The 17,378-nt window shown below is 40.2% G+C and overlaps 1 protein-coding gene across 1 annotated transcript; it reads right to left on the bottom strand.

The window, feature by feature from the left end:
- Positions 1–1,431: 1,431 nt before the first annotated feature.
- Positions 1,432–13,333, bottom strand: LOC308101579 (E3 ubiquitin/ISG15 ligase TRIM25-like; the record flags this gene model as incomplete). The annotated part of the gene is made up of 7 exons (XM_080451000.1): positions 1,432–2,975; positions 3,126–3,186; positions 3,883–3,963; positions 6,879–7,253; positions 8,230–8,476; positions 8,760–8,787; positions 13,231–13,333. The coding sequence occupies 7 exons, from the start codon at positions 13,331–13,333 to the stop codon at positions 2,461–2,463; spliced, it is 1,410 nt and encodes a 469-aa protein (XP_080307126.1). The 3' UTR covers positions 1,432–2,460.
- Between the last annotated feature and the right edge of the window lie 4,045 nt (positions 13,334–17,378).

The raw sequence follows: 17,378 nt of genomic DNA, 5'->3' as shown, positions 1-17,378 counted from the left end.
AACGCGTCGCAGCTTGATCGGCTATTTTCAGCGAAAGCTTTCCCCAATAACCCAAAACAGAAAAGACACTAGTATTGAGCCCTGAGGGACTCTGGTTACCCATATGGGGTTTAAGTGGTTAATAAACATGATATGTGTCTGCCATAATTTTGAAATATGTATTTCCCAGGGAATCAGCATCTGAAATATAATCATTAGTCTACTGTGCATGCATAAATATGTCGCATTCTGAGATATTATGATTGAATGATGTTTTTAGAAAAACAATATTTTTTTCCCCAGATGTTTTGGTTTTGTAGGTCTTGACTTCACTGGACATAAAAAACAGGGTTTTTTTCTATAGGGGCCAAACTGACTTTGATAAAGTGAGTGAAGGGCCACACATTGGAATCTTTAATTGAAACTTGAAACACATAGTGGTGAATTACAGTATGTTAAAACTGCATGAATTTGATAGACACGATAGACTCATTTATAATAGGGTCAAGTATAATTTTTTTTTTTTTAGCTGTGCTGTCTGTATCACTCACTTTATCAAACATATTCCCTATTTTGCACAGCGTCTTATGGCTTATTTTATTTTTTATTCTGAAAACCATTTTAAAATAGCGAAAATAGCATCACCGCAGATCAGCTACCGTATTTTGTAATGTGCAGTTTTAACACTTTGCTAAATTAACCAATTTAAAGGCCTATAATCTTTCATTGTACAGTCTGTTACCAGTTCAATTATGATTATTTTTGGGGGTCACGGCCTGAACAGGTTGAGAACCACTGAGTTATAGATAAACAACAGCCTATTGACTGACTTAGTGACTATTAATTCTCCACTACATCTCAGAGGCAATTAAGGGGTATTTCAGTGATGGGATGAAGTTTTAAGATAGTCAAAGGGTCAATGACCCCAGTACCTAAGATCCCAATGGAAACAAGACCGCAAGGACTTTTGTGTGTTTGACTGTACTCGTGCTGTTTTTACATTTCTGTCCAATAAAAATTAAAAAAGGGTAAGTACTAAAGTAAAGTAAAACTAACTCCAAATTGTACTTAAGTACAGTACTTGTACATGTACTTAGTTAGTTACACCACTGGTCTATTGTACTATTGAGGAAGTGATGTGAACTTGAACACGTCTTCTATTTTGCTGAAGAAGTTCTAATAAACTGACTGAAGAAAAGAGACAGTTCATTCACCATTGTGCAACGGGAAAATAAGTAATAAATGATACAAAGTCCAGTTGTAATCCAAAGTTAATAAGTCATTAACCCATGATATGTCATGTAAATGATGTCATTCATTATGAATCTATGTGTGGAAGCCTCTGATGGAAAGTAATTACATGTATATAAAACATGTATTGAAGATTACTGGCAACATTGTTTAAGTGTACAATTAGTAAAACATAAAAAGTGGATAAAAGCAAACTCAGCATTATATATTTACACTATGTATAATATTTAATTATTATCATTGTGCAGGGAACAATGTAGCATAGACAAAAGTTTGACTTTTACACACATATTTTTATAAATGATTAAATCGAATAACCGTTGACACACAATACCCTATTGACACATTGAGGAGTAAGACATTACACCAGTGGTTCTCAAACTTTTCAGGCCGCGACCTCCCAGAATAATCATATTTGAACTGGGGACCCCCCAAGATAATATTTGAACTGGGGACCCCCCAAAATAATATTTGAACTGGGGACCCCTGAAAAGAATCATATTTGAACAGAGGACCACCCACCCTGACAAGCACTTGGAATTGCAGGAGTGGAAGCATTACATTTAGTGTAACTCCATTAATATTGTGAAAATAGCAGATCTACAAGCTCACAAAGCCTCGCGTTGCAAGGGGTTGTGAGCATGTAGATATTTGCATGCAGCTATTTTCAAATTTTCTGTCTCTAAGTCAGGTAATATTTGGCCAATGTTTGACCAGTTTTTATAGTATAGTTTGTTGATTACTTTTGACGCAGTAATGCCATGTTTTATTTGATTTTTTAAGAGGTATTCAATAGGTCTTAAAAGTCCTTAAATTGTCACTTTAGAAATGTGCAGATACCCTGTATACACTATACATACTGTATGTTGTTTACTGTTGAGTGAGAAAACAATGTTGCACATTAAGCATATCATCATCATTTGGGGACCCCCTGGGGGTCCAGACCCACAGTTTGAGAACCACTACATTTAGTATAACCAATGTACACAGACTGACAGAGGGCTCTGTAGTAATATCAACAAGATAACAGGGCATACTGTATAATGATTGTCTGCAGCAGGCTTATTAAAGAAATGTAATGAGAGGAACACAATGGATTGATTGATCATGATGGTGTAGTATACTGTACACATCATTCTTACACAAGCTTTATCTAGAAGAGAAAATCTATCATCAAATGAAGAAAACAAAGTTTTTAACTGAGTATCATCATCAGTATTCTTAACATGTCTACCATGTCTTACACAGCTCTGCTGTACCTCCAAAGCTATACCAAAGCCATATCCCTGGATAGAGAGGTTGTGTGAACGTGGTTTGAACTGTGTGTAGGAGGGTCATTGTGTCAGAAACACTGTAGAAGGACAGAGTACCTGCCTTGTGGTCCAGGTACACCCCCACTCTGGAGGAGAAAGGCCCTGACACTTTAGTCTGAACTCTGTTGTGTTTGAACAGGTAGTTTTTACCAGAGCACTGTAAACCCCAGGATTTATCATTGTCTCCAAACCATGTTTGTCTGCTGACGTCTTTATAACAGACTGCTATAAAAACCTCTTTACCACTCCACTCTACTTCCCAGTAACAACGTTCAGACAGACCCTCTGTACACATCACCTGACAGCAGTTAGTAAATCTCTCTGCATGACGAGGGTAAGGTTGTGGTAGTGTATTAGTCACCTTCCTCTTCTCCTCTGACAGGGAGAGACGTGTGTTTATTGTGTTCATGTCCAGAGACAGAGGAGAGGAATCTGTGAGAACACACGACAAAAGAAAAATCAAACCTCATGAACCTTATTGTGTTTAGAGTTAGTCTCTCAGATCAAACTCATTAGAGCTTTAAATAACAACATATCAGAATGAAACTTCAACGTTCAGAACCTGCATCAACATGGACTCACATTGTAAAAAGTCCTTTCTGGTCTGAGGCTCCGCTGGATGTAAAACATCAACTGGAGACACAAGAAAACAGTAAAGGTCATCATGACATTGTAAAGGATTTCTATGTCCACACAAAGGGTCAAATCCAATAGACTTTACTGCTGACTTCAGGCATGTAAAACATACAGCGTGAGCCTACAGGAGGTCACAACATACGACTGACGTAAAAGACAACAGGCCTGCTTTACGGCAGTGTCGTAACGTAGCTCTCTTAAAGGCACAGTCACATATATAGCATATTATGACAGACATCATACTGAAGAATGGATTAAACTGAAGTTCCAAGGGCTTTGTCAAAAATGTCAACCTATTATAGCTTGATAGTAATCATTGCTATTATATAGTGTTTGTTCAGTAACAGCTGTCTCCCCAGCTCTTCAGAAAATACATTTTCAGGTGGGTTTCACATTTCATTCAATCAGGAGAGAGAACTCCTCAAGATCATTTATTAAGAACGAAAATATAATACAAATAATAATAAATAATAATAAATATTAAATGGTGCATTTATATACTGTAGCGGGTGACATGAAACACAGGTCATGAAACACAGGTCACACTAATCTACTGCCCCCCATACTACAGGCTTTAGTAGCCTTCCCAGACATACTTCCACCTGTACAAACTGTTTCAACACTTACAAATGTACTGTACAGTATAGGGGCCGGTTAAAACACAATAAAGACATTTAAATCTAACCCTTCTTCTTTCGTGTACCGTCAGAGGTCGAACTCTGTGTCGTGTAGCCATGCCCGCATCTCTGGTCCAAGGTCGAAGAGGCTGGCTTCCGAGGGTGGTCTATATAAGGGACAGATGGTGATTAAATCTAACCCTAACCTCTCCTTTGAGAAATATTCTTGCTTAAATTCTTCAATGTTTCTGTCCAATCTGACAGACAGCCAACCTGTGTACCATCAGTCTGCTCCAGTTCAAATATCTCCAGTTGCCTTCTGACTTCATCAATCCATGTTTACTATGATGGCTGGTTAGAAAAACAAGAAACACATTTAAATCTCACCTCTCTTTGATATCTCTGGCCAAGTTGTCTTCAGGATGTTGTCTAGTTGGTCTCTCAGACCAGACACCACATCAATCACATCTGTGAAGGACCTCACAGGACAGATGACCACACTGGGTGAGACTGGAGATCCACTGGAACTGGAGAGAGACTGGAAACTCTGGAGAGAGACAAGTAAAGCAGTATAGACAGGGATGGAAGATCATTAAACCAAGAGCTCAATAAATTGGTACATTGACCACACACACACACACACACACACACACACACACACACACACACACACACACACACACACACACACACACACACACACACACACACACACACACACACACACACACACACACACACACACACACACACACACACACACACACACAAATGATGATTTAATTTGTCTCTAATTCTCAATATTTGACAAAATAGTGGAAATAGACAATCTACAAGCTCAGAAGCTGATCTTGTAGATCTGCTATTTTTGGAAAATGTTTACAATTATGACAATTGTGGAAAATAATTGTGATTATCTCAAATAATTGTGATTAGGCAATTATGTAATAATTGTGACAGGCCTAATTCTGACAATATTATTGTGGTCTGTACAACTACTGTATACTAGAACTATATTAGTATTAGTAACTACCAGCATTAATAATGTCATGTTATGTAATATACTATGATGTAATAATAATATGACATGATGGAATGAGATGAAATATGAAGCTGATTTCTCCTAAATGAGTCAAAACCAAACAGTAAAATGCCATGTGTGGAACCTGAATGAAAGTGATGATGTCATCAGTGTTGGACAGCTCCTCCAGGTCAGCATGTCTCCTCTCCAGCTGCTCCATGTGGTCCTCCAGCTGCCTCAGGAGAGCCTCAGTCTGAGCCACTGCAGTCTGCTGCTGATCTCTGATCAGTTCTTTAAGCTCACTGCGTCTTCTCTCAATGGAGACCATCATCTCACTGAAGATCCTGTCACTGGCCTCCACTGCTGCTTCTGCAGAGCTCTGCTTCACACACACACACCGTCACGCACGCACACGCCGAAAGGAAGAAAGAAACTCTTGGTTATAAGTTCTCATGTAAGTGTAGAACTTTGTGGGGAATACATTCAGTCACAACATAAGTATTGTTGGCCATTCCAGAAGTTCCATGATATGATGGATTCTTTACTGTCACTGTTCTTTACTGTCATTCTGGGTACTTTAGTGCAGGGACCCCCAGGGGTCCTTCAGGGGGTTCCAGGGGGTCCCCCCAAAAATATGTTAATATACCATCAACATCTGTTTAACCAACCAAAACAAAAGAAAATCTGTTTAACCACTTAAAATAGCCTAAAATTCTACAAGTTCACAACACATGGCGAACTCGTCGTGACGCGTTGTGAGCTTGTAGATCTGCTATTTTCAAGAACATCTTGATAGAATGTGAAAACATTTGAATAACTTTGTAACATTTTAACAACACAAATCTTATATGTGGGTTGCTGGCACATAAATATTTTCAAATGTGGGTCTGCAGCCAAATACATATTAATTGGGGGTCCTTGACATGAAAAGGCTTGAGAACCACTTCTTTAGTGCTTCTGATGACACAAGGCACTGTCTCATCCATATACAGTAGCATCACAGTAAACACAAGAACAAGAACTATTATCATAACATCAGCTCACGTTCAGGGCCTCCATGACCCGTCTCAGGTCTTTCAGCTCCTTCTTTTTCTCCTGGATCTTCTGCTGGACTTCCTCCTGCATTGTCACCAGCTGTTTCTTTAAGAAACAGGAAGAGACAGTTTGGCTTGTAAACAAAGCACATTTTCAAGTCGGGATACCAATTCTATCCAATCAGGAGAAAGAGAACTCATACAGGATACGAGGTAAAAACAAGTGAGATTTGGATCCACACATCATCTTAAATCAACTTTGTAACTTCCTCAAAATACACTTTTGCAGGGGCAAGATTAATTAACTAATTCAATCTGGGAACGCACGTGTCATTTTAGATATTAGCTATAACAATTATTTTTATAACTTGGCTATTAAAAAATAGCAGATCTACAAGCTTGTAGATCTGCTATTTTAGAAAAATCTTTAACATTTGTACAAATCTTTTTTTTTTTTTGAAACAACATTTCTAACTCAAATCTTTGCTTCTGGGGGTCCCTGGAACAACATATTTTGATGGGGATCGGCGGCCTAAAACAACATTTTGGGGAGTCCTTGACAAGAAAAGGTTTGAGTGCCACTGATATAGCAACGATAGTTTTTCAGATCATTAAGACATTTGTTGAGACATTTGACAGTTACAAATGTTCGATTTAAGAAATATGTATTCAAAGATTTGCACAAATCTTCACGATTTTTCAAAATGAGCAGATCTACAAGCTCATAGCGCTGCACTCGGTGCCACGCTATGAGCATGTGTATCTGCTATTTTTGAATAGCCAAAGAAATCTAAAATGACAGAGATGCATTCCCAGATTGAATGGGTTATATATACCATATGAAAAGTGATCAATCGCGTCTGTTTTTCATTGGGTCCAAAAGGAGTGTACTTCATCCTTTAATACTTGTTATTGTACAACACCCTGGTTTGTGCTTTTAATGTCTCTGACATGGTCATTTAGTTCTGCTTCTATATTTAAAACATGATCTCTCTTATGATTTATCTTCAAGTGATGGTGGTCCTACCTGTTTCTCTGCCTTCTCTGCAGCAGCTGACACCGTGTCATGGCCCTTATGTTCATCCATGGTGCACAGATAGCAGATACACTGGCGGTCTGTGCGACAGAACACCTCCATCAGCTTGTCATGACTGGAGCACATCTTCTCCTGCAGTTTGTTGGTGGCTGGGACCAGCTTGTGCTTCTTCAACACAGGGACATTGTAGTGAGGCTGGAGGTGAGTCTCACAGTAAGAGGCCAGACACGCCAGACAAGACATGAGAGCTTTGCGACGTCTGGCTCCGGTGCAGAAATCACAGGCCACGTCTGCTGGACCGGCGTACAGCAGAGCAGCAGAGACAGAAGACTGCTGACCTCCTGTACTGCTCAGCTTCATCACAAGCTGGAAGTAAAGAGAAGAGGAGGGGAGGTCACTCACTGATGACAAATACAACACAGTCATTGTGAGGTTCATGGTGATAAACACAGTGAGACATTACAGGTATTAGTTCATCTAGTAAGATCATTGTAACATTATCTGAACACTGTGGTTCTGAACTTTGCATTCCATAAAGTTGATTTATTTACAGTATGTTGTAAAAATGTAAGCATTTAGTAGACTCTGTTAGAACTAGAAGATGAATGACATGGCAAGAATAGGGACGCTAGAGTTTAATGATTAACCAGTGACTAACACAGTCAAAGATCAGAGTAAATTACCCTAGTCAACAAAATGACAGCATAAGGTAAGTACTGTAGACTGCAAAGAAACTAAGATAATATAACACCTAGCATCTGTTTCAATGTGCTAATAAACTAAACTAAACTAAACTAAACTAGACTAAAGTGTGACAAGACCAGGAGTCAGATTCGAATTTGGGTCTTTGCGTGGTTTGAGTGGTTCTCAAACCTTTTCATGTCAAGGACCCCCAAATTAATATGTATTTGTCCACGAATCTGAAAATATTTTGTGCCAGGGACCTCCACACAAGATTTATGTTGTTAAAATGTTTAAAAAGATTGCATATCGTGTTGTGATGCATTGTGAGCTTGTAGATCAGCAATGTTCAAATAGCTGATGTATGGGGTTACAGTGGTTAAACAGACTGTGATGCTCTATTAACACATTTTATTGGGGTCCCCAGGTGGAACCCCCTCATGGACCCCTGGGGGTCCCCAAACTCCACTTTGAGAACCACTGGTCTAACATGCTATCTAAATAATATTCTTAGTATTTGTGGACAATATCAACATACATAACATAACATGTAGTAAATAACCAACATATAGTATACCATCTATCACAATAGTCAACAAGGAGTTTTGTGTAGCAGAACATGTAGTTTAATGTGTGGTTGTAACTTGTAAGGTCATCTCACCTCAGCCAGCAAGGTGTTCTTCCTCAGAACAGGTCTGGGACTGAAGCTCTCTCTGCACTGGGGACAGCTGTAGACTCCAGTCTCCTCATACTGGTCCCAGTAACCCTCAATACAGCTTCTACAGTAACTGTGTCCACACTGTAGAGTCACTGGTTCCTTTAGAATGTCCAGACAGACAGAACAACAGCAGTCCTGGTCCTGGTCCAGCTCACATGTCTGTTGCTTCTCCTGCTGTTCTGCCATTTGACTGACAACCAAACTCACACTGAGAGAAAACACACAACACTCTGGTTTACTCTGAAGAGAGACTGAGAGAGAAACACACAACAGCTCTGAGTTTCGTTTCTTCTGAAGAGAGACTGAGAGAGAAAACAACAGCTCTGAGTTTCGTTTCTTCTGAAGAGAAGTGGGAGAGGCAAAGGGAGGGACTTCCTGGATGTTTGCAGGAGGCAGTGGTTTTAAAAAGACAGTGAATGTGTAGCACAAACAGTTTCAGCTTGTGGTTGAACGTTGTACAGCTGGACTCTCACACTACACCATCATTTCCTGTGGAAAAGCCTGGTGGTGGTGACACAAGGTTACAAGATAATCAGGGGTATTTATTTGGGGTAGAGTATGGCAGAAAATGTGTATTTTAGTAAAATATCTCGACTTTCTCACTAGTTCCACACTCTCTCCACTTCCTCCAGACTCCAGTGAACTCATATATTATAGTGAAACACTCTAATATCCTCTAGGATTACAAATAAGTCATGGCAAGACAGGTGAGCTTGATCATAATAAAGGGAAAACCTGAAAATTACACAAGGTTGACATCTGCTGGCCAATTGAGTGATGCCTTATACAGTAGCTGTTGTGTCATTGCTTGACATCTGCATTATAATTTTTTTGTCCCCTCACTTCAGTTGCACCTGAAGTGTTCATGGAATTATTCATTGTGTGTTATTTCAGGAAACAAGATTAAGGTCCTACATATTTTACCAGCAGCATTGTCAAATTGAATGATGAATGAATTCCATTCAGTATTGTGACCTCAGTGGACAGGACAGTGGTACAGTCGACTGGACCTTTGGTTTAACAGCTTTAACTGTCAGGGGACACAAATGCATCTTCTGAGTTGCCTTTCATCCTATCAAGTGTAGCCTATAGTTGATACTTTAGACAGTAAATGTTCTACATTGCACATAGGGGTGGGACGATATATCGATATATCGATATATCGCGATACTTTCTCCCGCGATAAATAATCGATATCCTCCCGAAAAATATCGATATTAAAAAAAAAAAAAAAAATGTTTTTTTTTTTTTTTTTTTTTTTTTTTTTTAGTTTGTGAGACGTTGTTTTTCCTACTCTGTATTTGTGTAATGATGATTTTGAACTGTTTGGTGCTATTTTATGTGTTTATGAATTGAATACAAGGACTATCGTGATATATCGTTGGTGAATTTTCATGCAATATATCGTGATATCGCAATATATCGATATTTTCAGATATCGTGATATATCGTTGGTGAAATTTCATGCAATATATCGTGATATCGCAATATATCGGCATTTTCAGATATCGTGATATATATTGTTATCGTGGGCCTAATATCGTGATACATATCGTATCGTGAGGTACCCATATCGTCCCACCCCTAATTGCACAATAGTTTTTTTAATAGGCATGAGGCATCTGCCATAATTTTTGAAATATGTATATCCCAGGGAATCAGTTTCTGATATATAATCATCATTAGTCTAATTTACATGCATATATGTCACCATATGAGATTGTTTGATTGAACTATTTGGTCTTTGGAAACAACCCCCCCCCCCACTACAGTAATTAATAGCTGTGTTATGTACATGGTCCAGATGAAAAAGCTCAGAACACACAAGTTTCAAATTATACCCACTTTTAGGCACTTGCTGTTGGTTTACATGGAATTGAAAAGCATTTATAGGTATACAGACCAAATTGTAGGCTTATAATAATTCATTGTACAGTCTCTTACCTCCTAGTGTATAATTACAACTGAATAAAAGGTCAGCATTAAAGGAGGAAATGGACTACAGTAACTCTCTGTTCTACAGCAGAACGGTCAACACCCATGTGCTTTGACAGCAAAGCAACAGACAATATGCAAGCATAATGATACTGTATTCTGGAAGGAAAATAAGGAACCATTCATTAAAAACACTCAGACCTCTGAATAAGACCTCATAATAATCACTAGCTTTCCCTTTCCAAGCCTCACTGTGTCAATCTTTTCCAGTGAGAAGTGCATGTATTTGTTAAACTAGTAGAATGCGAAAAATAAATAAATAATAAATAAATACATAAAAATCAAATAAACAATAGTGTGAATGCAAAGTTGCATGGGATTTAAAACGTTAGGGATTAAAAACGCCCCAATCTCAATGGGCTTTTTACACAAAAAATTACCTGGAAAAGGTTGGCTATGGCCGTTTTTAGCCCAAGGAGTGGTTTTGGTGCAAAACAAATGCTTGCAATGGATTCAGAATCATAAAAACACCCTAGTTTGACCCCTCACATGCTACTTAAAACAGATTTTCTTTTTTATGTTTCCCCCGCATAAGGTTATAGTGGGTTCCCCAACTTTCAGCAGCTGTCAAAAATTCCCCTAGGGAAACTGCATTTCAGTCTTTGTGAGATGTGTTACTAGACACTTTTACAAACACATTGGTGAAGACATTTCTTGGTAAGGAATTTATTCCAAGATATTTTTAATATCCCCTGACTATTGCAACAAGCAACTACTTGCAACCATTATCCCCAATGGTAGTTGCAAGGAGTTGCATTGGTGCGGTCTGGCCTTTACACAAGAAAATAAGAGACGAGTTAGGGGTATATAGATGGGGGGGGGGGAAGGTTCTTGTGTTGTTCCAGGGAACAAACATTGAATTAATTGCTGTGTTCTCAGATACTATGTTTTACCAAATCAAAGAATTGCAGTAGTACAGTAGGTCATGAATCATGACAGGGCAATGTGAAAGATATTAACCTTTTGAATTTGAAACATTTCTTTGGCTCATATCAGGAATTACCTTTTGATAGGTGGGTATGTCTCAGGGCCGGACACAGAAATTATTAACTGGGGGGGCATTAATAAATGCTGGGGGGGCGGCTTCCTCGGCGCCGCGCGCAGCGCGGCGCAGAAATTTTTTTTGGGGGGGCCCAAAACCATTTGGGGGGTTTTCGGGGGCCCCAAACGGTTCTGCTTCATTTTTCTGTGTGTGGGTTTTGCGAGCAGTCGGCCCGTCACAGTCCCCCCACCCCCCCGCTTCGGAGAGACACTAAGCGGTGCGTGTTCAGGTGGGTCTAAAATGCTGCCCACGGTGCCCACTTACAGTCTATGGTGCCCACCCAATCAAAATAAATAAATGTTACATAAATATTTTATGATAAAAAAAAAAATTGGCAAAAAAATAAAACAATCTTTTTTTTTTTTTTTTTACCCAAATTTTGATTGGGTGGGCAGGATGCACGTTTGGGTGGGCACTGCCCACCCCTGCCCCCCCCTAGAACCGGCCCTGGTATGTCTCTTTAATTTGTCCCTGTAGCTACAACTAAAGAGGGATCCTTTACAAACACATTGGTGAAGAAATTTCTTGGTAAGGAATTTATTCCAAGATTTTACATTATTCTGATAATATTCCCTGACTACAAGGAGTTGCAAGGAGTTGTATTGGTGTGGACTGGCCTTAACTTATAGCTACTATTTTCAGATTGACATGGAAGCATAAACCATACGCCCAAATGCATACAGTGTATGCTATTCAAAATTAAACACTTTATTTTTTCCAACGCCAATTGTGGCAATTCTTCATTCTTCTTCTTCATTCTTCATAAGTAGAAAACAATATACAAAATAAAGCAGCATTTTGAGATTTACATGGACCGTACAAACACCACTGTTAACTCTTGGTTCAAATGTAAATCTACTAGTGTTTGAGGGGATAATTTGTTAGGTGATGGAGTTTAAAGAAATTAAGACTGGTCTGCAAAAAAAGACCCAGATCAAAACATGCTTTTCAAGTATGGTCCTTGTAGCCCAACACCAGGTGTAGCTCATGTACAAACGTCATAGAACTGCAGTCCATTCCGTTATCACAGGAACTGGTCCTTAGTTCAGCATAAATCATCACTGCTATAAACGGTCACTGTAATGTTCAACGTTCATTAACCATATCAACCCTATCGTCCCTTTCCTGGCCATGTCATAATAGGCACAAATAGACGAACATTTGGCAAAAACAATTGATTAACATTAGGCAAAAAAAATTTGTGTCAAAAATAGGCAAACGTTTGTTGAAAATAGGTGAACATTTGGCAAAAACAGCAGATCTACAAGCTCACAATGCATTGCAAGGTAGCGCTTTGTGGGCTTGTAGATCTGCTATTTTAACTATTGACATACAACTATGTACCGTATAAGGCATTGGTTCTCAAAGTGGGGTCCTTGAGGGAGTTCCAGGGGGCCCCCAGCTAAATGATGGATAGTTAGGAACCAAATGGACTCTTATGGGTCTGTAACTCTGAGAGTGTAGAAATGGAACCAAATGGACCCGATTTGTACACTCTGAGTTGAATTAACATTGATTTTACAATATAAATTGGGGTCCCAGAGATAGAAATGCCATTAAATGGGGGTCTGTACCCTAATGCATGTCAAATTGGGGGTCCTTGACATTAAAATGGCTGAGAATCACTGCTAGAGCCGTAAAACTCTTCTCTTATGGGGGTCCCTGGCATATCTTTTCAAATGGGGGTCCGTGGGCTAATAAGTGTCAATGTGGGGGTCCTTGACATGAAAAAGTTTGAGAACCACTGGTATAAGGTTTAAGTGGTTTAAGACGTGAGAGTAAATATTCAAATGTACATGCTCTGGGCAGCAGAGTTCTATGACTGCCACTGGCCATACTTTTTAGAAAAACTAAATTTGGTACTTTTGTTTCATGGCATTAGAGATGATGTCCGATCTCTACATCACCATTGGCTGAGATTGTGGCAACTTGTGCAATCTCCTCTGGGGTTGTGACAGGCTTGGACAGCTTCTTCAGCAGGTTGATCACAGCATCCACAGCCATCATCATGACGCCATGACGGATCTCCACCAGGATGGCTGTGTCAAAGCCCTCCTTGGCGATGATGGCACGTGCCAGGACCGTGCCATGTCCGTGGCCGTGCCATCACCAACCTCCTCGTTGGTGTTGTTGGCCACGTCCTGCACCAGCTTGGCGCCAATGTTCTTATATCTGCTCTGCTCCATCATCACATAATGTGTGTGGCCAGTGGCCACAGTCACACCATACTTGGGTCACCTATGGGCTACCCCAGCCTTGCTGAGACCCCATGGTGACAGCAACAGCATCGGCAAGCAGATCTTTGTCCTTTTCGTAGGCAAAAGTGTGTTGACAAAAAAATTGCAAACTAAATAAATGACGGCAGCCTTTTCCTTTATGTGTGGGTGTTTGTGTGTAAGTCAATATACAAGTAGTATGTGTGTGGTTGATTTTCTATGTGTGTCTTTATCTTTGTGTGTGTGTGTGTGTGTGTGTGTGTGTGTGTGTGTGTGTGTGTGTGTGTGTGTGTGTGTGTGTGTGTGTGTGTGTGTGTGTGTGTGTGTGTGTGTGTGTGTGTGTGTGTGTGTGTGTGTGTGTGTGTGTGTTTATGACAGTGGTCCTTGGGTACTGTACAGTTGGTAGACCGTCCTGCTCAGAGCTGGCCCGACGTTCCTGAAAAACCAAAACACAAAAGTAACAAGGGTAATGTTGAGGTGTGCAGGGTCAAGCCACATGGCTGCCAAACTTGACAACATCTTACATCATCTACAGTAGGACACTGTTTCCTTACCTGCTTCTCGATTATTTGTTTATAAGTCGGTTATTGGTTCTAACTATCGGTTCCGACATATTTTCGGTTAATTTTCCCAGCCCTACTCTGAGCCTGAAGACCATACATTATGGGCGTGCCAGCTTGTTCACAAAATGCTTCATGGGAATTGTAGGAACGCACAGAAGGACTGTATTGTCAAACAAATAAATTATAATACAATGCAGCACAAAGCATAACAATGGAATTGAATCAAAAATGTATCCTGCAAACCTTTTGAGTTTCCCGTATCGGATAGAAGAGAGGAGTTTCTCTTTCTCTGCTTCACTCCTGCATTGTTCATAGGCTGTGAGAAGACTGGAGAGAGAGAGAGAGAGAGAGAGAGAGAGAGAGAGAGAGAGAGAGAGAGAGAGAGAGAGAGAGAGAGAGAAAGACAGAGAGAGAGAGAGAGAGAGACAGAGAGACAGACAGACAGACAGACAGACAGACAGACAGACAGACAGAGAGAGAAAGAAAAACAGAGAATAAGTGATTACCTGTTCATTACCTCTTTTGTCTCTTTTACATGAGCAATGAATTGTTATATACTGTAGGTCAGGGAAACTGTCATAAATGGGACTTATTTTGTTTTCCAGTAGTCATAGTTCAACTGTGAGCACTCCCCACTGGAATAAGAAATCCATGACAGATTTTCCACACATGTTCATGTGCTCACCCCAGCGACCACAAGACAGTAGAGAAGGGCACGCATTTTAATTACTGTACATAGATGAGATTCAGAGGGTGAAAACACATTTATTTATTGCGTGCATGGAATAGGAAAAACGTCAAAAACAGAGATAGTGAGGCCAAAAGACAGAACAAGGTCCAGTGTGTAGCCCTTTTCATGAGTGGGGCCGGTAATAGATCTGGTGAGATTAAATGACTCAAGGAGATTAAAAAAGTCTTTAACTAGGGGTCGAGATTCACAGCAGACGTGAATATTCATGTCCCCACAAATTATGATGTGATCGTATTTTATCATTATCCCGGATAGAAAGTCTCCAAATTCGTTAATAAAATCCTTGGATTTTGGGGGGCGATAGACCAGGGCAAAGAGCACAGGGGAGGATAGATTTAGCTCAAACAGTTGGAGTTCAAAGCTGGAATAGCCTGTGGCTGGAGTCAATCGACATGATAGGTGGGATTTATAGACTGTAGCTAGACCACCACCTATGCCTAGGGGCTTTAACCCTGTGCCACCCGAACGACCCTATTTATTTATTTATTTGCTAAAACATATTGTATTATATTTTGTTAATTTCCGTGCAGCACATAGAATAATGAGGATTCATGGTGAATCTCTAGATTCAGTACCATATCACATGCGCTGCAGATGTGGCCCTTTGTGTTCCATGCATGATTGCTTGAAAGAAACGATAGCCAGCAGCACTCACGTTCTGTCCATATTAAAGCACCCTGCAAGTTTTTTTTATATGTTTTTTATGTTTGTGCACGCATTCCTTCTATTTGATGCTTGAGAGAAACAAACATGAAAAGAAAGTTTACAATAATGCGCACAGCACTCACACACACCTTGTTCTTGACCGATTCGAGGTTGAACTCGGCAAAGGAGATGAGAGAGGAGGAAGGGTTTTCTCTGGACTCTTCTACCTCACTCCCTCCATCCACCTCCAGCTCTCTGGAACGACAGAACAGGGTCTTGTTCTGGAGGAGAGGAGCAGAGAAGGAGGAGATTAAGAGAGAGGATAAAAAGACAGTTGTTGAATTGTATATTATATTGCATACATACACAAGATGTTATGTATGTATTTAGAGGAGTCAACTTTAACTTTTACGTGTGTGTGTGTGTGTGTGTGTGTGTTGGTGTGTGTGTGTGTGTGTGTGTGTGTGTGTGTGTGTGTGTGTGTGTGTGCACGTGCGCGCACACACATGTGTACTTTACACACATGTGTACTTTACACACACACACACACACACATTGCCCAGGTACTACTGCATAGGTTTTATCCCGTCCATTCATCCTCTCTTCATTCCATTCCTCTCGTACCGTTCTCTCTGTAGTACTTCTGTAGTTTCTCATCCAGTATTTTACAGATCCCGTCCCCAAAGTTCTGGAGGATCTTGGCCTCTCTGGCGTTCTGCAGCGGTAGAGGGTACCGTGTCAAGGAGCCGATTGCCTGGCGAAGAGACACAATTAAACGTCTGTTCATTTCAACGATACCTTAGTTTGCACTGAGCCGTTTGGTACAAGGGCCACAGTGCTTTGTTTACACATTACAGACTGAATTATTCATCCTACTATATAATTGGAGTAACCTCTGTCTGTCTGTCTTGGGTCGACCGGGTATGGGCTAGTTGGAATAATTCTATAAAGGGGGGAAATTAACTCTCGCTTAGATTATGTAAAATAATATTTTTCATATTCTTATTGCACCTCAACGTGGTACCCCAGGCTGAGACAAGACACACAACGTGCCCCTCCCTCCTCCAAAGAAGAGGGAACACTCTACCGCAGGGGTCTTCAACAGGGGGTCCGGGACCCCTAGGGGGTCCTCAGAGTTACTACAGGGGGTCCGCCAAATCTTTGTGTGATACGATTTCTTTTTTTTACCTTAACCACTTGAACGCTAGCATCCTCTTTTGTGAGGAGATCTTTGGCCAAAAATAGCAGATCTACAAGCTCACAACGCAGAGTCGCGCTGCGAGGCGTTGTGAGCTTGTAGATCTGCTATTTTTGGCAAAGAGGCTATAGGTGTAGAGGGAAAAAAGAGCAGACTAAGTAAAAAAAAACTTTAATCTGAAACTTTTATATTTTTATACAATATACAATAAATTTTATACAATATAGAGTAGGGGGTCCCTGCTTCATCTCTCTCAGCTAGGGGGTCCTTGGCCTGAAAACGTTGAAGACCCCTCTACCCACATTTGCCAGCCTGTACTCCGCCGAGACACACCTGGCTCATTAGCATGCCAACACCAACACACTTTTAGCTCGTTGGATATAGCAGTATCTGGCAGTCTAGAACAGTTGTTCTCAACCTGTGGGTCGGGACCCCCCCCCCCCACGTGATGTTTTTGTCATCAGGGTCCCCACTCCCCTGATGACAATGAAGTGACAATTTAAGGACTTTTAAGACCTTTTTATTAATACCTCAAAAAAAGAAAAGAAAAAGAAAGAAAGAAAAGAATATTGACCATTGCTGCATCAAAAGTAATCAACAAACTCAACTCAAATGTCTTTCTCTCTCTCCCTGTTGTGTTTCGTGTCCATTCTCTACTATAAACTAAACTAAAAATATCTTC

This window comes from Gymnoscopelus braueri (assembly GCF_963280865.1).
Source record: "Gymnoscopelus braueri genome assembly, chromosome: 15".
Taxonomy (NCBI): domain Eukaryota; kingdom Metazoa; phylum Chordata; class Actinopteri; order Myctophiformes; family Myctophidae; genus Gymnoscopelus; species Gymnoscopelus braueri.
This window is presented reverse-complemented; position numbering and strand designations above follow the sequence as displayed.